General features: G+C 41.8%; 5 protein-coding genes and 1 non-coding gene across 9 annotated transcripts; 2 read left to right on the top strand and 4 right to left on the bottom strand.

Annotated features, from left to right (window-relative positions):
- Positions 1–841: 841 nt before the first annotated feature.
- On the top strand, positions 842–6,860 carry LOC119559900 (annexin B9). Of its 4 annotated transcripts, none has more exons than XM_037873063.1 (5): positions 842–942; positions 3,172–3,225; positions 3,929–4,637; positions 4,697–4,878; positions 6,652–6,860. In XM_037873063.1, the coding sequence occupies exons 2-5, from the start codon at positions 3,196–3,198 to the stop codon at positions 6,703–6,705; spliced, it is 975 nt and encodes a 324-aa protein (XP_037728991.1). In that variant the 5' UTR covers positions 842–942; positions 3,172–3,195; the 3' UTR covers positions 6,706–6,860. The 4 variants fall into 4 exon arrangements, with proteins under 4 accessions (XP_037728991.1, XP_037728990.1, XP_037728989.1 ...); XM_037873062.1 differs by lacking the exon at positions 6,652–6,860 and adding an exon at positions 6,189–6,443; XM_037873061.1 differs by lacking the exon at positions 6,652–6,860 and adding an exon at positions 5,172–5,644.
- On the bottom strand, positions 6,487–9,451 carry LOC119559899 (uridine 5'-monophosphate synthase). The gene is made up of 3 exons (XM_037873060.1): positions 9,218–9,451; positions 8,632–9,148; positions 6,487–7,929 (listed from the first exon to the last, which is right to left on the bottom strand). The coding sequence occupies exons 1-3, from the start codon at positions 9,368–9,370 to the stop codon at positions 7,118–7,120; spliced, it is 1,482 nt and encodes a 493-aa protein (XP_037728988.1). The 5' UTR covers positions 9,371–9,451; the 3' UTR covers positions 6,487–7,117.
- Positions 9,452–9,826: 375 nt separating this feature from the next.
- On the bottom strand, positions 9,827–11,255 carry LOC119560096 (deoxynucleotidyltransferase terminal-interacting protein 2). Its single transcript, XM_037873418.1, has 2 exons — positions 10,826–11,255; positions 9,827–10,405 (listed from the first exon to the last, which is right to left on the bottom strand). Exons 1-2 carry the CDS (start codon positions 11,207–11,209, stop codon positions 10,037–10,039), a joined length of 753 nt encoding a protein of 250 aa, XP_037729346.1. The 5' UTR covers positions 11,210–11,255; the 3' UTR covers positions 9,827–10,036.
- LOC119561122 lies at positions 10,463–10,787 on the bottom strand. Its single transcript, XR_005221067.1, has one exon. It is a non-coding gene; the product is annotated as a small nucleolar RNA U85 (small nucleolar RNA).
- Positions 11,256–12,593: 1,338 nt separating the features above from the next.
- Positions 12,594–15,527, top strand: LOC119560997 (doublesex- and mab-3-related transcription factor A2). The gene is made up of 3 exons (XM_037874797.1): positions 12,594–12,845; positions 14,148–14,678; positions 15,330–15,527. Exons 1-3 carry the CDS (start codon positions 12,594–12,596, stop codon positions 15,525–15,527), a joined length of 981 nt encoding a protein of 326 aa, XP_037730725.1.
- A 100-nt stretch (positions 15,528–15,627) lies between these two features.
- LOC119560882 (hematopoietically-expressed homeobox protein HHEX) lies at positions 15,628–20,238 on the bottom strand. The gene is made up of 2 exons (XM_037874559.1): positions 19,740–20,238; positions 15,628–16,100 (listed from the first exon to the last, which is right to left on the bottom strand). Exons 1-2 carry the CDS (start codon positions 20,236–20,238, stop codon positions 15,628–15,630), a joined length of 972 nt encoding a protein of 323 aa, XP_037730487.1.
- Positions 20,239–21,376: the final 1,138 nt, after the last annotated feature.

Genomic DNA, 21,376 nt, shown 5'->3' with positions numbered 1-21,376 from the left:
ATTTAAAAAAGAAGAGTCTGCTGGTGCACATAGAAATTAAAATAAAAATAAATGAAATTTTCAACGAATGTTTTTGTTTATGTAAACTAGATGCTTAAGGCTCCTCCTCGTCCCACGGATGCTTCGCCATCTTTCCCGCGCCATCTGTAGTCCAGCTCCGAGCTGGCCAATAATGGCTGGTAATGGCTCCTCCAGCTGTCCCTTGGCGGGCGACCTTATTTCCTCCTCCCTATAGAAGCCGGCGCATCCTCTATCTCCGCTCCATCACCAGCTGCCAAGTAGAACTTCTAACATTTTTGACTTAAAACTTTTCCCATTGCGAAATTATAGTTAGAACAACCTTTCAAAATATACTTTAACGGTCAGCCATAGTCTGCACCGTGGTATTCCACAAAATGTGGAAATACAATGTTTATATTTAAAAGTGTTATCAATTTTATTATCATTTTTCCAATGTTGTCACTATCGAAATGCAAATATCTCAACCCATATCGTACTATTGTCATATATGTTTGATGTCTCAACAGCTTCCAGTGATGATTCACACAATTTACTCTCGTACCCATTTTATTCTCAGGTGTTTTTAAGGCGTGGGAGACACAAGCCTTCCAGTCAAGGCGGGATCTAAACAAATAATCTTTTAGTTTACACCACTTTACAACATACTCTTAATACGCATATTCAACATAAACCCCCCAAAATTGCCCGCCAAATTCAAAGTTTCACCAACGTGCCGACCGAGCTCTCATTCGACAATCGAAATAAAACGAGCAAGTAAAACTCTCTCTCGTCTCTCTCTTGGATCCCAATCGCCGGCTATTCCACACTTCCATTTTCCCCCACCAATCATTTTCCAACGAGAGAGCGCCAAGTATAAATTGGGGGACCGCAAAAAGACATAGTATTTATTCTCAGTTCAGCAGCTCGCATCGCCAGACCTTTGTACGTTGTAACGTTGAAAATCGAATATCGTTGGTAATTTTAAAGGAATTTGAAGATAAAACATTTTGTTTACTTTCGACGTGCCAGAAATCGCAAAGTCAAGTGCAAAAGCAACTAGAAAAGTGAAAAGAAAGTGTGTGAAAGGCAATAGAAGATTGTTACAATTGGTGCCAAGGGCATGCATTTTGTAGAACTCTGGGCGCGGCGTCAGAAGAATTCTCCAGAATCTTGCTTGGGAGTGAGCGAGAAACGAAATTTTTCTATTTACTTCGAACTTCTAGAGGCAATTCAAGTAAAACAGTCGAGGGAAAAAAACGAGAGATGACATCATCAGAAGCCCCTCTCTTTAGGCGTTTCTCTCACAGACTCGTGTGACTTTTGAACATCTCCCACTAAATCTAAGTAAACTTTTCGTTCTTTTCCTCTTTTATTTTCCTTGGATGGGGAAACGAAATTCTTCGAAATAGCGTCCAAAAGATTGCCGCTTTCGTCCCATTTCCCTGCTTAATTTAGTAATTCAATCAACTTCAATTGCTCTAATAGGGGCTTCAAACCACAGTAAATCTTGGCAATAAGCGCTCTGTGGGCTTACTCAGTATTACTCATCGGATGTGGCCACATTCCACTTCCATAACTTATACACAATATAGTGCATTTAAGGCCGTGCAATTATACTAGTATAGGTGTGTCATCAAGGTTTATTACCGACTAAATTGCCCTGTACTATTGTAAAATATTTCAGAGTTTCAATTCAAGGTACAGTCAGTCAGGGTCTCCAAAAGAAGTTTAGTAAAAGCTTTTGTTTATGAAGTTATTCACACATAGTCACGAGTTGTCCCAATTCCATAGCTCTCTATATACACCTTTCCCATGAAATCTAAAAATGTGAAGCTCTATTATTCAAGCCGTGCACAAAGCTTCCGATTGACGTCACAAATCTTGTGAATCATTAAGTGCTGTAATTTCAAATGTATCACAAGTCACGATAGTGTGATGGCTATTAATAGAAAAACATCATCAGATACGTCATGGTACATAATCTATCTCTTTTTTTCGAGTCCCCAACAAATTCCAAACAGTGTTTCAGTTGGAACAAAACAAAATAATAACTAATGGGTGTTTCCAAGCACAAATGCCTGTACAAACATGTCAAAATAGTAGAACTGAGAATTTGATTTTAAATCATCTATAAAATTTATATTTCTTAATTTAAAATAGAGTAAAGATAGTTTTTTTTAACATTCAAAAATCAGTCATTATTAGATAAAGAACTCAAGATAAATGCTATTATTTTGACTTTAGCTGTATACCATACATATAAGAACCGGTTCAACTTTGGTCAAAACATTTCTGTTTGTTTATAGCTTGACTGCAGAGGCGTCCAAAGTTGTTTCTGTTTTTTGGCATGGCCTGTTTGTGGCGTCGCCACGTCAAGTCTTTTATAATGCCTTTTTTTCAGCTGCCTTTTGTTGACTTTCTACTTTGGCGGCAACATAGAAAGGCAAACATATTTTCTGATGTAGTTTGGGAAACGACTAATTCAGGAGCGATCAGAAAATTCAATCAATTTATCATTTAGTAATTTGGCCCTATTGATTTTTGTGATTATGTGGGCTTGCAGCGAATCCCCCGAGATAGTGTTCCACTTGACAACTGAAGTGGTGTGGTTAGGCCAAGAACGAAAAGGGGCAAGACATTTCGCTGAAGCTTTCTCTTGGCCACAAACGAGCCGTGCCCGATGTTTTCCAAAGCAGAACGCAATGAGCTCATCCGTTTATAAGGCCATTTCGTGTGGGTTCGGTCTGGCCTATCACGAAACTACCTCAAAAAGCCATTTGGTTATCAGACGCGCCCGGTTCCATAGTTCCTCTCCTGCAAACTGCCCACTGAAAACTGGAAACTTTCACTTTCCCCGGCAGTACGTTGAACTTGGCTTGGGCCGTAGTTGAAAACGTGAACTAGGAAAACATCTGGGTAAATAAACTACGAAAAATCAATGGGAAAAAGTTTTTTTAGCCCAGCGCCAGCCTGGCTACGGGGCGTATGCGTAATGGGAGGCTTTAACGACTTTTGATGATGTCACCAGGCAGGGCCCGAAAATAAAGGCCGGGTTTATTAGCCTAGGGGTTATAATGTTGCTGACCTTGCTGAGTTAATTTTCTATCACGTTTTTGTTTATTAGGATTCTTTAGCCATTATTCATTATGATTTCTCACTTCCTACTTACAGATTTTCCACAACAACCCAATCAAAATGAGTTCCGCTGAGTACTACCCATTCAAGGTGAGTTTAAAATGGATTTTGTTTGAGGGATTGGAAATGAGGGTCTGCGATGAGCTGTAAATCTATCAAAGTCCGATATTTTAAAAGGTTAAGCTTGTTAATATAGCAAACCAAATAATCAAAGTAGGAAAATGAGAATATGACTATAATTACACCTTTTCATTAGCCCAGTCTCATTAAAATTGATAGGATTAGGCCTTACGATTTGTTAAGTACAGATGTACGTTCTAATGATTTTCGAGAGCGCTTAATTTCGCCAAGCAATGCACAAATTCCGTATTTTTTCTCTTCGCGGCAACCAGATGCTAAATAATTATCTATAATAGGGGCTATTAAATGATCATCAAGTGGTGTATACTATATTTGAGAATTGCTGAAAAACAAGTACTGACAGATAGGAAAAGTGTGTGATAAGAGGAGTTCATATATAAGTTGCGCAGATAACAGTCATAGCAAAGTAAATAGAAATCCCTGGAATAGGGAATTCAAAAACCCTATCATGACATAATTATAGAGGAAATTATGCATAACTCAAATAATAAAAGTAGGGGGTAATCACACATGTGTAGTACAAATACCACAGGGTAATGTTGAGTCACCACAACCACAATGGCACCCATTTTGAGATTACGTGCCTTGCATTGAAGTAGACTTTCTCATTACTCACTTGCTTATTGTCTGCTTTTGGCATTTATTTTTGCAGTGCACGCCCACCGTCTACCCGGCGGATCCCTTCGATCCCGTCGAGGATGCGGCCATCCTGCGCAAGGCCATGAAGGGCTTCGGCACCGACGAGAAGGCCATCATCGAGATCCTGGCCAGGCGTGGCATTGTCCAGCGTTTGGAGATCGCCGAGGCCTTCAAGACCTCGTACGGCAAGGACCTGATCTCGGACCTTAAGTCTGAGCTGGGCGGCAAGTTCGAGGATGTGATCCTGGCCCTGATGACGCCTCTGCCCCAGTTCTATGCCCAGGAGCTGCACGACGCCATCTCTGGACTGGGAACCGACGAGGAGGCTATCATCGAGATCCTCTGCACCCTGTCCAACTATGGCATCAAGACCATTGCCCAGTTCTACGAGCAGAGCTTCGGCAAGCCCCTGGAGTCCGACCTGAAGGGCGACACCAGTGGCCACTTCAAGCGGCTGTGCGTGTCCCTTGTGCAGGGCAACCGTGATGAGAACCAGGGAGTCGACGAGGCTGCGGCCATCGCCGATGCCCAGGCTCTCCACGATGCCGGCGAGGGACAGTGGGGCACCGACGAGTCCACCTTCAACTCGATTCTGATCACCCGGTCCTACCAGCAGCTGCGCCAGATCTTCCTCGAGTACGAGAACCTGTCGGGCAACGATATCGAGAAGGCCATCAAGAAGGAGTTCAGCGGCCCCGTAGAGAAGGGCTTCTTGGCTATTGGTGGGTTTTAAGACGACTGTCTCTTTGGTATCCCTTCTAACTTGTGTATTCCCCTCCAGTCAAGTGCTGCAAGTCCAAGATCGACTACTTTTCGGAGCGCCTGCACGACTCCATGGCCGGCATGGGCACCAAGGACAAGACGCTGATCCGCATCATCGTCAGCCGCTCGGAGATCGATCTGGGTGACATCAAGGAGGCATTCCAGAACAAGTACGGCAAGAGCCTGGAGTCCTGGATCAAGGTAAATACCGATTTCAGTTGCCTTTTTATGTGTGCTTGCAAGAATTTTAAACGTTGCACCCTTTGTAATACCACTAACTCGCATTCGATCGTCTCTGCAATAACGCCCATTAATCGTGGTTCTATAAAAGTTTTATAATCAAACAACCAACCATCCATCCAGCTGGCTTCTCTTGTTGTCGTTTCTTTTTTCCCACATTTTCTTGTCGAATTTGGATGCCATTTTACCTTCCTGCCCGTTTACTTCATTTGTGTGCATAAAACATTAAAACCTGGCATATTCTATATTTTTAGGGCGACACATCTGGCGATTATAAGCGTGCCCTATTGGCTATTGTTGGCTTCTAAAAAAAGACTCCCCAATCCAACAATAACTTGTCACTTTCATCTGTTCCACGCCCCAAACTATATGCAAAAAAAATGTACAAACGAAATTCTGATATCGAATAGTTGACAATGTATAGTTTTTAAACTGGAACAAGTTTTAACGAATACGAGGCCACGCAGTGCATTTAAAGTCGTAGAATCAGAATCCCCAGTCTCGCATCCTGTTAATTATTATTATTAGAATTGTGACTATTATTATTATTATGACTATGCACGCCACATGCACATGATTGTATCTCTTTATATTTACTACACTTAAGCATATATACATACTTTGCTATGTAGCTTATGGTTTCTGTTTTGTTTCGAGTCTCATTTGCAACATATTTTAACTAAAAACGCAACAAAATAAAAAATATGACAAAAAATAAAACACAAAATTCAAATGGAGTTTCTGTTAACGTTAGCAGAGGTTTCTGCACTGCTTGTCATGTAAATAACAGGCCTAACTTCATAACATCCATTAGGGCGATGGTAAAATTAATACAAAAATCATGCAAAGTTGGTCTCAAATGGGAAATCACCAGCTTCTTACCAGCTTTATGGACTTGATCAGCAATAGCAAATGCTTTTTATAAAAATCGATTTAAGAATACATTTCTAAAATAACTTCAACTGCTTGGTTTGAGTAAATGTCAATTTAATGTAAATATCATGTAAAATCAAAATTCAAATTTTTAGAACTTTAAACTGATCTTAAAATTAAGATTCCAGGCTTGATAACTTGCTGATCAAGTGCAAAAATCGTAAATAGCTTTTCATAAGAAAATGTTACATTAAGTAAATCACACCAACTACTGAAAAGAGTCGCTTCCGGATATTAATCAAACATAATCCATGTATACAAAGTAAATGCGTTTAATGCTCTGAAACCTCTGCTCTTTTCACGCTTGATCTCTACCCGTAAAACGCAACCAATAAAAGGAGGATGCCGAGACCGATATTGGATTTGTTCTGGTCACTCTTACGGCTTGGTAGACGGATGCAGCCGGAATACAGGGATAGATATGAGCAATATTATATTCCCCCTGCTAAAGTAGAAAATGCCAAAAAAAAGAACAAATATGTTGCATTTCCCAAAAAACAAAAGAATAACAAAAGCGGAGAACAAATGAAATTATCTATATACTGTTGTGATGTGTTCTAAAAATCCAATCCATGAAAACTCTTAGTATTTTCCTTATGTGCAATAACGTCCAACGTCCACAACGATTATTTAACATTTTTTACGTATTTTATTTTGTATACATGTCCTTTTATTGTAAATTATTCTGCATCGAACTCGTATGCATAGTTTGTGCTTGTACTAACTAATAAAGTTGGCTTACATTCAACGGCAAAGCTGGGTCTCATTCACCATCCTGCTCCCTCTTGACTCTGTTTTCAGGACGACATCTCCGGAGACTACAGCTACGTGTTGCAGTGCCTGGCCTCCTACTAAGGATCTCCTCGTCGACGAAGCATTTCACATCGATTGTTAACCATTCTATTTGTTGTCACTCTTAACTTATGGCAAACCACGTTCGCCAACTTTTCTATGGAAGATTCATAGCCTATTTTCAATTCATAAATGCATTGTAAAATCATGGAAAAGAATTTGAAAGTTTTTCACTTAACTAGGGTAACCGAAACCGGGGGAATGGGTAGGGGAATATTTGATTAGAGCAGCGGTTGGCACGCAATATGATGACATTTTGTCTTTCATTTGCGTGAGTAATTTGCACGGGCAGCTTACCGACGTGTGCGTGCCGACCGCTGTTGTACACTGTTTGTGCGTCGGCAGAACTAGTCCCTATGCCCGCTTAATGGGAAGCTGCCGACCGCTGGATTAGAGGAATTGCTGGCTGTATCTTCTATTTGGCCACCCTATCCAGATAGGCTGCCCACAGACGATCGCGGTAGGTCTGGGCCGCCTGCTCCGGGCTGCTGGCCTTCAGGATGCCCCTGCCGACCACTCCGATATCGGCTCCTCGCTCCTTCACCACGTGCTCTGGGCTCTGGTATTGCTGTCCCAACTGGTCCACGCTCTCGTCAATCTTCACTCCGGGTGTCAGCTGCAAGAGGCCGGGGAAGGCGAAGGCATCGGAGGATTGGCACACCACACCGGCCACGAAGTCCACATCGGCGCCCTCGGTGGCGACCTTGTTGCTGTTCTCCTTGTACTTGGCATCGATCAGGTTGCCGCTGGCCGACATCTCCGCCAGCAGGAAGACACCACGCTCCTTGCCAGCTCCTGCCTCGCCAAGGCCCGCCTTCAGACCCTGCAGAATACTGCGTCCAGGTAGAGTGTGGGCCGTGACCAGGTCTGCCCAGCTGGAAATCTTGTAGATGCCCTTGCCGTACTGCAGCGACACCGTGTTGCCAATGTCCGCGAACTTGCGATCCTCCATCAGCAGGAAATTGTGTCGCTGGGCCAGAGCCTGCAGTTCGGTGATGAACTTCTCGCTGAAATCCTCCACAATGTCGACGTGCGTCTTCAGCAGGCAGATGTACGGACCGCACTTGTTGGCTAGGTCCAGGATCTCATCAGCACTGGTCAGATCGGCGGCCAGGCAGAGGTTCGTCTGCTTGCTGGCTATCAGGTTGAAGAGCCTCTTGGCCACCGCGCTCTTGGCCAAGTTGGCGCGACTCTCGTAGGTCAGTTTGGTGCGCTGCAAGTCGTTGGCTGAAAGAAAAGTAAAACCGATTGGTTAACACTTGAACGTGAATATTACTATATCTTATCGCTCCTTATCTACTTTCAGAATCAATTTGGTTACTAGCAATGTGGCCTATAGTAAGCATGGACATACTTAGTGGATTTGAAATTAAATATATCTATCTTTATTATAATTATCTAATCAAAATGTCGTCAACAACACGCATACGTTAAAATGAATGTATTTTTACATACAGTTTATTCATTTTATAGGTCTAAGAAAAAGCGCCACGTTTTACGAGTCAACATTTAAAACTCTTTCTTCTATGAAAAGAGATATGATAACTCAAGATAAAATAAGAAATTCCACACTTTGCAGATGAACGAACCGGTTCTCATACATTATAACAAGCCCGAAAATTAGCCATGCCTATTTATAAAGGCTGCCGGGCGATAGGCTTGATTGGAGAAGGGGACCTGATAAGCTTGGCATAATTGAGTGGAGCACTGCCCAGAATCAGAATCACGTGCCGCTTGCCCACGAACTTGATCCGGTCCGAGTGGGGAATCCAGATCGGCTTACCGCTGCTTATGGCGGTTGTATAACTTTATGATACCCCGACTGGAGCTCCCCTAATTGAATTTGGTTCGAGGCCATGTGCGCCCCGAATGTCATGTACTTATTATCTATCTATCTGGTGTATATCTGGGGGGATCTGGAGCACTCACCTCCGACAACGTCGGCCTTATCGCCCCCGACAAAGGTTCCATCGCTGTTGATTTGCACGGCGGCTATGTACTTGGCCACCGCCTCCACGGTGGACTTTTCGATCCGTCCGGCCTCATGGAGGGTGTTCAGCAGGAAGGAGAGTGTGAAGAGCGAGTGCATCCGCACACCGTGCTTGGCGATGTTGTCCACGCCGCCCTGCTCACGGTTTACCACCACCACGGCGTCGGTGACCACAATGCCCTCGCTCTGCAGATCCCTCACCGTGTCCAGGATGCTCGATCCGGAAGTGACCACGTCCTCGACAATCAGGCAGGTGTCGCCGGCATTGAAGATGCCCTCGACCAGCTTCTTGGTGCCGTAGGCCTTGGCCTCCTTGCGCCGGACCAACATGGGGGTTCCCTGCTGCACGGACACGATGGTGGCCAGTGGGAGCGCCGTATAGGGAACTCCGCACACGTGCTTGGCGGTCAGCTGCTTGTCCTTGATGTGCTCCACCAGAAGGTCGGAAACGGTTTGCTGGGGGAGATTGAATAAGGGATTATTAGGTATTATCATAAACTTGGAGATTTGATCCAAAGTACTTACCATCACATCCGGATAGCTGACGATCACCCGCAGGTCGAAGTAAACCGGCGAATTGATGCCCACCTTCATCTTGAAGTCGCCGAACTTGAAGGCGTTGATCTCGAAGAGCTTCAGGGCCAGGGCCCTCATTTTGTCCGAACTCTGGGCAACCATTTCTCGATCTCGATCTGTTGTCTACGTACACGTGCTAGCCAAGTTCCAATAAGAACCGTCCAATTGGGAGTGCAGCAATAGGGATGTGCAAAGTATACAAAAAGATCGATATTTATTTACTTATAAATATTTTTTAGTGAAAATATCGATATTTTGTCATAATACACGTTAACAGGTATGCGCACAATAACCTATCGAAACTAAATTTTGGAGGGATAAGTTGTTGGGACATATTTTTGTTAGGTTTTACAATACCCGTTGCCTATGGTGGAAACTCATTTAAATCCAGGGTTCCCGCAGCAATTGTTAAATATAGCATTCTCGCTACATGAACTCACTAATGTAATTTTTGGATGAAATATCTTTTATCAAATTTGTTTTAATCTTAAAAGGCGATTAACAAGGTGGTTGGTTGAACATTTTCAAATATTGTTACTTATAAATATTTTAGTTTATATTATTAGTCTTGCTAGCCTCATTTCTTGGCATTCATTGTTTTGTTCAGCCTAGGGTTCGTTAAGTGATAGGTACTGTTGTATTTTGCTAAATTGTAGGTGCTGTTGTATTTTACGAACCCTGGAGCGCACACATTTTTAACTTGGTTAGCTAATGTCGTATTATAAAACAATATTCTGACGAACAAACCAAAGTGTCAACGTATTCTATTTATTTATTTTTCTTAAGTTTCTTCATTTTTTGCATTCTCTTTTTATGGGCGTATCTTTCCGTGCGCTGAATAACCTCATTATATTTCCTCTTGTTAAACATTTGGAAGCTCTTGTCTTCTAGCAACTCATTAACTAGAGACTGTTTCTTCTTCGACTTCTTTTCGTTATAGTGGTCTAAAGCTGAGGGTTGCACAGTACCAATTTGGAAAAACTTGGGAACATATTTGAGGTCGTTTTTCTTGTAGAATTGTTTAGGGTTCAAAACCGACCGCATCTGGATTATTTTAAGTTCGTTTCGCATTTCCTCAGTGACTTCCGTTGCGGGCAAATCAAACCAGCCTTTTCCCTTGGATTTGGCGCGTTCAGCCTGAAATATAGAAGCGATTAGAAAAGGACATAAATAGGTTAGCTGGAGATGCCTATCATGCTCTCAGATTACTAAAGACGTCGTCAATGGGCAACTCAGGCCTAAGTGGATCCTGGGTCGACAATACTCTGTGCTTCATTTTGATGTTTGCGTTTTGTTAGCCGTAGCCTAAGTTGTCAGTCTTGGATTTCGCGACAGACAGCAGTCTTGCCTCTGGCTTGTAATGTTCCGCTGGCCTTACGGCCCACTGCCTATTCTGCAAGGCAGGCTCCAAGATTACAACGGAAGAAGCTGGAATTGTCGACTTAGAGTCTGATCACAGGGTCCACCTCAAGCAGCCTGAGCCATGCAAATTCCGATGTCGAATATGTCATCACAGGCAATGTTGGGTGTTTATTTTCATGCCTGCTTTATACTTACTCTATTTATAATGGGTTGCTGCCTTTTGCCCACGGTGGGAAGTGCATTGCGTTGGCTAAGGTCTGGATTTAACGTCTGCCTTGAGCCCTTCAGATCCTTCGCCACGTTTTCCTGCAGCGTGGCCTGATCATGGTCGTAACTGTGGTTTGGCTCTGCGATCGGCTTCAGTTTTTTGATTTCAGCAGGCTGAGGACTCACAGCGCTGAGCACTTCGTTGAAGTCTAGCTTCAGGCCAAATAACTGTACTTCTCCTTCCTGTGGGTCCTCATCGCTTCCGCCATCTTTCTCTTCCCGCAGCAGCAGTTCTCTATTGTAAGCAATCCTTTGTGGTTGGGCGCCACCCAATTCCTGCTGACCTTTCGTGTCGAAAATAATAGAATCCATTTTCAATAATCCAAACAACGCATGGTCTAACAGACAGTGTGACCGCACCGATAACGGCTTAAAATACCATCTAGCCCAAAAATAAATACCATTTCGGTTTCCAGAAATACCACCATTAAATCCCACTCATCCAAATAATTAGGGTATTCCCTAAACAGTTGACTCGCTGAATCGTTGAAAATTCTACAGATAATTTCAGCAATTTGGGGATCGTCTATAAATGGTTAGTGTAAGGTAAAAATAACTAAAACTATACGGTATAATTATGCTTTAAAGTAAACAAGGCTAAAAATGTTACACAGTTGCCATGGGTTTTTTCCATTATGAAGAAAATATTAGAAAGAAATGTTACTATGACTAGCAGCTAGTAGCATTGTCGAACATTTAAAAATAACGCGAGGTATTTACACTACAAAGCGTCTTTTTCTAGAATTCGAATGTTATATTTTAAGAAAACTGGCGTTTAAATTAAGCGTTACTAATGTAATGATTTTATTTACCTCTGCAATTTCAACCCATTGTCGAACATTCAAAAAACATGGATTTTTATCTTCTATAGTAATAATATATGTATAATAAATATATCTAAGTACCAACCATAACTCTCGATTTGCCCACGTAGTTGCCTGTTCAAAACCTATGTAAGACAACTAAGTTAACCCCATAACTATATAAGTCCACCCTAGTGTAAATGGCTTCAAATGTAATTCGTATTAACATACCTAATTTTGAATTTATTCAGTTGCTTTTTTTGGAATACTATCAAAAAGACTATATAGTCTCATTTAAAATACCAAATTGACTAATTAAGTAAGTAGATTTTACTGGCCCTCGCATTTGATTTCCAAAGTGAACATTCTACAAAAATGTGAAATTGAAAAAGTATTAATTGATTCATATTTAAATATGTTTAATTCAACAAATCGTTGCGGAACATTAACAAGGAAAATCCTTCAAAATATAAACATTACATTTTTAAATGTATCGTTAATGCGTACAGAGGGCTTATTAACAAAATTCTGTTCAATTATGTACATATATCATCAGGCAAAAAGTTTTTTTTTCGATATGTTTTGACCTTTGTAAAGCTTGGCTCCACCCACATACCCTGTCTAGACTTTAAGGGGAGGAGTCCTTATCATATACCAACCGCCAATCACAGACCTCGAAACTCAACTAACCATATTAAAGCACAAGCGCCTGCGTAAGTCAACAAAGTTTCCTCAAGTCTTTTTGAAACAATTGTAAGTCCTTCGATTCAGTGTTTCTAAAATTTAGTTTCTTTTCGCTGGTCCCCAACTAAGTCGCAGATTTCTGCTCTAAAGCAGTACTTTCTTCGTGCAATTATCGGTTTTAATTGAATCAAATTTTTGGCGGCGTTTCAATGGCCAATATAAGTGAACCAGTTAGTGAAGTGGCTGTAAAGCGTTCTCGCCTGGCTGGCACTTCCAAGACTCCCAAAATAGTTGAGCCCCAAACTCCCAAGGTCGCCAATCGGGTGCCCAAATGTGCCCGCTGCCGGAACCATGGGATTATCTCGGAGCTCAGGGGTCATAAGAAGCTCTGCACCTACAAAAACTGCAAGTGCGCTAAGTGTGTCCTGATCTTTGAGAGGCAACGTATTATGGCAGCTCAGGTAAATTAAACCTAGTCTCATACTTTTTACAAGCCCCTCATTTACTGTAAAAGTGACCCTCCTGGAAAATAGCGTTACGAGATAGACGCATTTAAAGTTTTTAAGCGCCATTTGTCTTTCAGCAAAGCGATCAAACGTTTATTCTTCTGAAGCTCAATGTTTTAAAGATAGGATTATTACATTTGCACAACATAGACTGTTATTACACAAAGGACCTTTCAGCATAATTAGTTTCAAAATCATTTTTCCATTTTTTTTTCTCTTCGAGTAAATTAACAATGTATTTTATGTGAATTATAAACTTATTTACCTGCCATGGTTTGCTTTTAAATGTTGCGTACTTGTACCATTACGATCACAGTCTTTAGCCTTCTAAACTTTTCGACACTTCCCTTTAAAAAAGATAAGAATGATAATTATAAAATAAAGTTTTTTGGCACCTGCTCCTCAAACCTTTAATATAAGTTTGTAAGATATAAAGAGGTATTGGTTTCATTTACATTTAACTCAATTTTAAACTTTAATTTTTCAAAAGTAGACCCCTTAACCAAGTTATAGTCTAATCAACAAAAGAACAAATAAATATATTCAAATAACTTTAAGATGTAATTTAATAAATTGTTTAGTACCGAATTATATAAAATTCTACTAGGATGGTATATTTCATAATTTTATTATAATATAAAATGTATGATTTAAAATTCTTAATTGTAAAGGAATGACATTTTTACAAGGTATTTATAATACATTTTCGAAACAAAGGTATTTTTTGCATAGCTAACTTAAAACATTGTTTAATTTACTTGAAATGTGTGCAACTCCACCCTTACTCAATCAATCTGTGTAACTGAATTCAATTGCCAGCTTTCTAAGAAAAATAGTTAGCTGGGCCATTTGTATTGTCTTTAGATTAAGCGTTGGCCAAGCGCTCAATTCGAAACACAAATAACCGTTGGGTAAAAACTCTGGGGTACCCCAAAGCCAACTCAAACAGCCAATGAAACGGAATACTAGGAACAGATTCAGCCAGGACCACCAGTCCTGTATTCCCGCCCCTTTGGTGATGATGATGGAAAGTTGTCAAGGCGTAGGAACAAATCGACCAAAATATCCGCTTACCAAAACTGTTTGCACAAGTGTTTCTCCGTCTCGCATTTCATTAGATCAGCATGGTTAGGATGCGGCTGCGATTGTGGGTGATACCCCAAGGAATTGCTGTGGTCTTTGTTTGCGGAAAAGTCAAACAGCAGCAGACGGAGATGTTCACTTGTCGCATATTAATTTCCATTTGTGGTCTTCCAGGTTGCCCTGAAGCGTCAGCAGGCCGTGGAGGATGCGATTGCCATGCGGTTGGTGGCCAACAAAACGGGTCGCTCAGTCGACTCCCTGCCGCCGGGCAACATTTTTGGTCTGACCGTGACCCAGCCCAGTTCTCCGCTCCCGAAGAGGGAAGATGACCCGGCGGAGAAGCCTCTTTCGGAGGAGCAGAAGCAGCAGTCGCAGTCGCAGCCGCAGGAAGAGGAGTTTAGCGATCCGCCGGCGGTGGCCCAGGATCTCAGTGCTCCGCGACGGGATAACGTCTCCCAAACGGCCATCGATATGCTGGCCCAGCTCTTTCCCCACCGAAAGCGATCTGTCCTGGAACTGGTCCTCAAGCGCTGCGATCTCGACCTGATCCGGGCCATCGAGAATGTCTCTCCCACAGGCAAGGCCACTCCTGTGGATGGCACCAACATCAGCCAGTTGCCTAGCCAAGAGCCAGGAATCTTGCCCAGTGTGCCGCAGATCACGTCTTCGAGGAGCAGCGCCTTCAGGCCTGTAATAACAGATCAGGTAAAAGAGCACACTTTGAAAATTTGGGAGAACAAAGTTCCAGTTTTTATCATAGAAATATGACTGGCATTAAATATGTACTTTGTTAATGCTTTTATGAATTCTTAAATACTTGAAATCAAAATATCCCGAACTCATGAAACGAACGTATAAAATTCCAGAAGGGTTATATATTTTCTAATATTTATAGAGCTCTGTAGAGTGATTCACCACTTCATGCATGAGTTCATGAATTCAAAGTCATCTTTCGAGTGCAAGCGAATACATGAGATAGTGTTTATGCAGACAGTTTGTTCTTTTCACTGGTCATCGCATAAACACAGTAATATAAAAATGTCCTATAAACAATAATACAAATATTACTTTTATAAAGTAATGTGCTTGTTTCTCAAGATGAAGAAAACAAATAAGAATTTTTTTCAGTAAATGTTTGGTACCTTGAAACAAAAATGTACAATATTAATTCTTTCTAAAACAAAATAAGGTCAAATATCCACCTTTGAATGTTTTTATATATAAATCTGTTTGATTTTGATATATACAATAGAAACTTTTTACTTTTTATGTTAAAAAATAGTTTTTTAATATTTGAGGGAGATATCTAAAGACTGTTGGAAAATTTTATTAGAGCACAGCTTTCTTATCTTTCAGTACCAGAGCAAATCTATGGTGGAGCTAAAGCCGCCGGTCTTCGGAAGTAGCGCCTCGGCAGCGGCGGCCGCCATCTGTGCCTACCCCAAGTGGTTTGTGCCGCTCTCCTTTCCCGTGACCATGGGCCACCTCTCCAACCTGGCACCTCGCTGCACTTTGCCCAACTGCGCCTGTCTGGACAGCTACCAGTTCCACTAGGAACTTTCATCGAGTACTACCCACGATTCTATTGAAATACTTTTATTAAACCTAACTACAAGCTGAACTATCTTATGAGTAAGTGGGAAATCTTCGAGCTTCACTTGGGGGCCTCTTCCGTTTCCTCCTCTTCGCCGTCGTCCTCATCGTCCTCGGAAAGATACATGCGATCCTCCTCGTCGCTCTGCTGGCCACTCCCGCTCCCGCTGCCCAGGTTCAGGATGGGAACGCCGCCATTCGAGGCGGGGGAGGTGGACTCTGTCGAGGCCGCTGACCCTTGGGCGGATGTACTGCGCTTGCTGAGATTGGCCCGTCGCCACTTGGCCCGGCGGTTCTGAAACCAGGTCTTCACCTGCCGATCGGTCAGTTTCAGTTGGAGCGCCAAATGACGCCGTTCCTCGGGCGACAGGTACTTGGAGCTGGCGAATCGACCTTCGAGATTTTTGGTCTGCTGGGAGGTGAACCGGATCTGACCACCTTTTCGCTTCACTCCGAAGTTGGACATGTAGAAACTGGCCGCCGGATAGGCGTTACAGTAGAGGGCGGCGGCAGCGGTGGCTGGATTTGGGAATCCTGGAAAGAATAGATATAGGTATGGTATTAAAAATATATTCAAACTTAATTCAATTTAATTTAAAACAAGGAAGAACGCTATAGTCGAGTACCTCGACTATCAGATGCCCGTTACTCAGCTAAAGGAACTAAAGGGAAATGGAGATAAGCAAGCAGCAAAGCGAGATTGAAATGCGCCACCTACCGGCGGTAGACAGATTTAAGCGTTATGGGCGTTAGAGTGGGCGTGTCCAATTTTTTTTGGTATTAACGAGACCATTACATTCCAGTTAAAATTTTTATCTAACATGAAAATTGTGGGCGCCACAGGTTTGGGCGGTTTGTGGGCGTTAGAGTGGGAGTGGCATATTCGCGTAACAAACTGTACAAGACTACGGAATCTAAATCTAAGATCCCAACTCTCTATATTTGATAGTTTCCGAGAAATCCGCGTTCAAACTTACGATTTTTTGAAGTTTGTGGGCGGTTTATGGGCGTTAAAGTGGGCGTGGCAAACTTTTTTTGGGTCAATCGATAGGTATTGATAAGAACAATACATTTCAAACTTGCGCTGCGCAGGAATCTCAGGAATCTGCATGCCTAATCTCTGCGTTCATACGGACAGTCGGACATGGCTAGATCGACTCGGCTAGTGATCCTGATCAAGAATATATATACTTTATGGGGTCGGAAACGCTTCCTTCTGCCTGTTACATACTTTCCGACGAATCTAGTATACCCTTTTACTCTACGAGTAACGCGTATAACTATGTAAACTTATTTCGATAACCTCTGATTACTGAAAGCAGTTACATTTGATTATTGGTCACTAACAAATATTTACAAAACCTTTTTTAGTGGATTATATCCAATATTAAACAATAAATAAATAAATAAAGTAGATGTATGTTTTGGTATATTTATAATTTGATAAAAAAGCTTATTACAAAATGTTAGCAAGTTCTTTATTATGATATACGTAGTATATAATTGATACATTTAATTTATCAAATGTATATGTCAATCCATATCCCCAACAAAGATAACTAAAATATACCATGGAAAACTAGGGAACAATTGATTTCTTTGTATAACAATTTTAAAGTATCTGCCCGATATAAAGTAGTGCAATCATCGGATTTTGATTGGTGGCTTCTGTGGCCCGATTCCCCTATCTCCGCCCACCAACTCTTATCAAAGTAATCGGACACAACAATTCCGAGTCGTACAAGTGTATGAGTGCTCGGGAATATATCAGCAAAACAGTATCCGTATCGGGGGATATGTCAACGCCCACTTGTAAGTGGGTGAAGACTTGGTGGCCATTGCGAAATGGATCGACACCGACTGAGAGCCGAGATTCCAGGGCAATTGAGCGAAATCAATTGCCACCCGACAAGCAATCCGATTGCGGTACTATATGTATGGTATATATAATATGATAAGGAGAGGGGAGCTTTGCTTTTGCCGTAACGGAAATTCGCACTTGTCGTGAATTTGAATTACGCCCATTCCACCACCGCTGAACTAATCTGATATTTCGGGACCCAGTTACCTCACGATTCAGATTCGAAGAACTTTTGGAAATTGCCAAATGCCGTTAAATAAATAACATTCGATTGCAAATGCCATAATTTAAATGGTTACAAATAGACTTATTAACGGTTATTTTTATTAAGTGGCGTACCCAGTGATAAGACCTTTCTCCCCCTGGGTAGACCCCCATTCTGTTCTTCCAGAAGGTGTTTAATCGCTGAAAATTGGATTTGTTATTATTTTATAATGTGCGTGTCCGAAAGAAAGAATGAAACCATATCAGGTACTTGTGGCCCACTTCCCTCCCCCCACTTTACCCCTTTTCAGGGCGGGCGGACGAGTGTCGAGAACGGACGAGCTTATCGTAATCAATGGCAATTGTCGCTATAAGATGATGGACAGCGCCTATTAATCGCCTCTAATAGCATTTTTCGTTTAGATAAGCCAAAACAAATCGGAAATCGGGATAGCAATAGAAATGGAGTGGGCTATACCACCTGATATACCTATCTGAATAGGCATACTAAACTAATCAACGCTCTACGAGTTTATGGGCGCAATAAAAAATTTGAATTTTTCCAAAATTATATTGCAACGGAATGATAAGAATGAGAATGGAAAGGTAATCTCGTTTTAGGAACCATTTGTTTTTTTGCTTTTTGGTTCGTTTTAAATCGTATACTTGACAATAATATGTATTTTGGAACACTGAAATACGATTTTAGGTTGTAATTATATAGTAAGTGATTACTGTGACCCTCTCCACAGAAATTTCAGTCGTGGTTTTTGAGGACATGTTCGTAATGTAAAAAAGGCTAGAGACTTATTAAATAATCTTACGAATGTTCTAGCATATCCCACAGTTAAGTTTATTTGGATGAATGAGTTTTAGCAGTTCGATGTTCCTGGCATAACAATAATTCCCTTTAAATATTCCATTACTTTCACTCACCTCCATTTCCAATATTTGTCATTTTGATAAGACCACCGAAAATATTTCGTGGGTTTTCCGAATCGAATGTGGTATATGAAGGAAGGGATGGAACTGGGGCTGTGACCTTATCAGCACTAAGTACTCCTCTGCCCAATTTTCGGGGGCTAATCTACCGTTACATTGCACGGAGAACCAACCGGGAATGCATTTTTGAGGTGGGGATTGTGAGATTTCAAGTGGCATTGGCGCCAACACTTGACTTTGACAAACACCCAACTGCACACACACATTAATCATGTTTATGGCCCATTTTGTGAGGGAGTCCCATTGTAATATTTGGATGGTTCGGACACTTTGGACTTAGGCTAGTTAAGACTGTATTTAAATGAGGATTATATGTAGGACCATTCCCATGGTCGATCAATTTCCATGTGTCAGTTTGATGAGATTAAGGTTTCAGCACGGTGAGGTTCAATGACTTGAACTTGGAATATTCAAAAAAGGTAAGTTCTTAATCCTTGCCTTTGCTTGAAACTGTGGGAAAGTCTAATATAACAAATACTATTTTAGTTTCATTCTTGTTGAGTACTTTCCGTTCTATTTTTAATTTTAAAGAATTAACATATCAATTTTATAGATATGAATGATTGCGTTTATCAGCATTTAGTCTTTAATTGATAATTGTAGCGTTCATTCATTCATAATACCAGGCTGCGTCTGACTCATTTCCGGTCTTTTAATAATAGGTTATATGATGAAATGGTAATGATGTTCTACCTTTTAGTAATTTATAATTTTGTGACGTATAGGTTCTAGTATATAACAAATTAATAAATATATTTAATGAAAATAGATCATATGTATGTTTCCAATTCAACTAATTCATACACTATACTATAAACTGATTTGCACAGTGTCCATATGTCTTCTTCAAAATTAATCATACAACAATAAAAGTAAATACATATTAATGTGATATTACCTAATTTTCGAAATGATGCCATTGGTTAATGATCTGCTTAACTGTATAAAACATATGAAACATTTTCCCCGTTTATCTATAAGGTATAGGTTTTAACATATAACAAATTAGTATATTAACATATTAAAGCAAAATGGTTTATATGTATATTTCCTGTCCAACTATTGTAAACATTAATATGATCCCGAAGTATCTGGAAATTACTCACCCTCGCAGTCCATTGCGAATGGACTGTATTGATCACAATAGGCCGTCGGCTGGACGGCGGCTGCGGCGGCCACTGCGGCTGCCTGGAAGTGGGGCATGAAGAGCGAGGGATTCTTCTGCAGATTGAGCACTTGCTGGTAGAACAGGGAGGCGGGATCCGGATAGATGGGGTTGAACCGGAGAGAGGTGGGTGCCAACACGCCACTGGCATCCATATTCTTAAGGGCATACTGGGCGGCGGCTGCCTCGCGAGACAGATCGTAGATGTTGGAGGAGGACGTGGCGGAAGATGAACTGGGGGCCAACGATGCCTTTGGAATGGCCAGTGCAGGTGGAGAACTTATACCCGCTGTTCCTGCCGCAGGACTTTGAGAGGAGCCTCGACGCGACTGAGATCGATGGGGGTTGTCAATAGTTGGACTCCTTGCAGTTCTTGTTTTTTGCTCCAAGATATTCTCGATGGAGAAGGCGGCCTTGCTAGACTTGGTGCCGATATCCATTTTGGGTCTTCAGTTCTTCAAGTGTTATTATAGATCACCGTAAAAGCGTTAACGATTCGATTCCGGAGCGATCGAAGCGACTGCGTTGGCCGCAGGCGGTGAACTAATGGCAACCAGCTAAAGAAGTCGCCGCATAGACCCAGGGCGCTATAAATTGTACCAAATCTGATTTCACAGAATATAATAGATTGTACCTATAATGTTGTGCTAATGGGTAGATATCAATATTAACAATAATAGAGCGGTATGTAGATATGCCGCGCCCGGGAGATAATGCCGGGCTACCGGCCATCGATTGATAAGCGAGTGGTGGTTGGTGGGCGCTCCAGTGGCTCGATGGCACTCCACTCCACTCGATTTCGATTTCCAATACCCAATTTCCAATTGCGGGCGACGACAGCTCGACATCGGGAGTAGGAGTCTCAGAGCCCGGTGGTTGGACACCCAATCGGCGATCCGATCCCGGCCGTCGTATAAATCACGGTCCCTGCTCGGGCGCTTATTGAGCTGCCAACCCACCGAGCCACCCCTACCTCCCCCCAAAATCTCCCACCCACTCGGCGGGTCGGTGCGTTTGATCGAGTAATTGTTAATCACCTCTTATCGGTATCGTTACCTGGTTTCGGCTCTCTGCTACTGTTCAGTTATTATATTCTGTTGATTGTTGTTGTAAACAAATTAAAATTACCAATCTCTCTCTCGCTCTATTAGGCCCCCAATCTCCTCCTCCACAGCCCCCTTTTGGGAGGTGGTGTCCTTCCCTTCGGTAAATATCGCTTTGATTGAGTAATCGAGTTGGTGCTATGATTTCGGCGATGGTGCCGTCCCTTTCTGCTTTTCGGGAACAATATATGCGTTTGTATAACTGTAGTTGTGGATAGGTATTTCGGGGTGTCTTATCAGTTGTACTCGGGCTCCTCGTAAAGCCACCCAGATGATGGATTACTTCTGATTTCGGCCTTTGGGTTGGGTGATAAAAAAAAGCAGAGCCCATAAATGCTTCCAATTGTTGTTATTGTTGCTGATTCGACAACATGACTCGATAGATATAGATACCTCTGTGATATTGTTTTTCAGGTCGCCCCCAAAAAGTTTGTATCTTTGAGATAAGTTTCGGGTTCCGAGGAGTTTCGGGAAA

Source organism: Drosophila subpulchrella, unplaced genomic scaffold (genome assembly GCF_014743375.2).
Source record: "Drosophila subpulchrella strain 33 F10 #4 breed RU33 unplaced genomic scaffold, RU_Dsub_v1.1 Primary Assembly Seq354, whole genome shotgun sequence".
Lineage (NCBI taxonomy): Eukaryota > Metazoa > Arthropoda > Insecta > Diptera > Drosophilidae > Drosophila > Drosophila subpulchrella.
This window is presented reverse-complemented; position numbering and strand designations above follow the sequence as displayed.

Excerpts from the sequence above, each read along its gene's own strand:
- LOC119559900 (XM_037873063.1), top strand. The coding sequence starts at position 3,196 with ATGAGTTCCGCTGAGTACTACCCATTCAAG. Across the intron at positions 3,226-3,928 it reads CTGAGTACTACCCATTCAAG|TGCACGCCCACCGTCTACCC; the intron begins GTGAGTTTAAAA and ends TTATTTTTGCAG. Across the intron at positions 4,638-4,696 it reads GAAGGGCTTCTTGGCTATTG|TCAAGTGCTGCAAGTCCAAG; the intron begins GTGGGTTTTAAG and ends ATTCCCCTCCAG.
- LOC119560882 (XM_037874559.1), bottom strand. The coding sequence starts at position 20,238 with ATGGATATCGGCACCAAGTCTAGCAAGGCCGCCTTCTCCATCGAGAAT. Across the intron at positions 16,101-19,739 it reads ATTCGCAATGGACTGCGAGG|GATTCCCAAATCCAGCCACC; the intron begins GTGAGTAATTTC and ends TATTCTTTCCAG.
- LOC119560096 (XM_037873418.1), bottom strand. The coding sequence starts at position 11,209 with ATGGATTCTATTATTTTCGACACGAAAGGTCAGCAGGAATTGGGTGGC. Across the intron at positions 10,406-10,825 it reads AGCAACCCATTATAAATAGA|GCTGAACGCGCCAAATCCAA; the intron begins GTAAGTATAAAG and ends TCTATATTTCAG.
- LOC119559899 (XM_037873060.1), bottom strand. The coding sequence starts at position 9,370 with ATGGTTGCCCAGAGTTCGGACAAAATGAGGGCCCTGGCCCTGAAGCTC. Across the intron at positions 9,149-9,217 it reads TCAGCTATCCGGATGTGATG|CAAACCGTTTCCGACCTTCT; the intron begins GTAAGTACTTTG and ends AATCTCCCCCAG. Across the intron at positions 7,930-8,631 it reads TAAGGCCGACGTTGTCGGAG|CCAACGACTTGCAGCGCACC; the intron begins GTGAGTGCTCCA and ends CTTTTCTTTCAG.
- LOC119560997 (XM_037874797.1), top strand. The coding sequence starts at position 12,594 with ATGGCCAATATAAGTGAACCAGTTAGTGAAGTGGCTGTAAAGCGTTCT. Across the intron at positions 12,846-14,147 it reads AACGTATTATGGCAGCTCAG|GTTGCCCTGAAGCGTCAGCA; the intron begins GTAAATTAAACC and ends GTGGTCTTCCAG. Across the intron at positions 14,679-15,329 it reads GGCCTGTAATAACAGATCAG|TACCAGAGCAAATCTATGGT; the intron begins GTAAAAGAGCAC and ends CTTATCTTTCAG.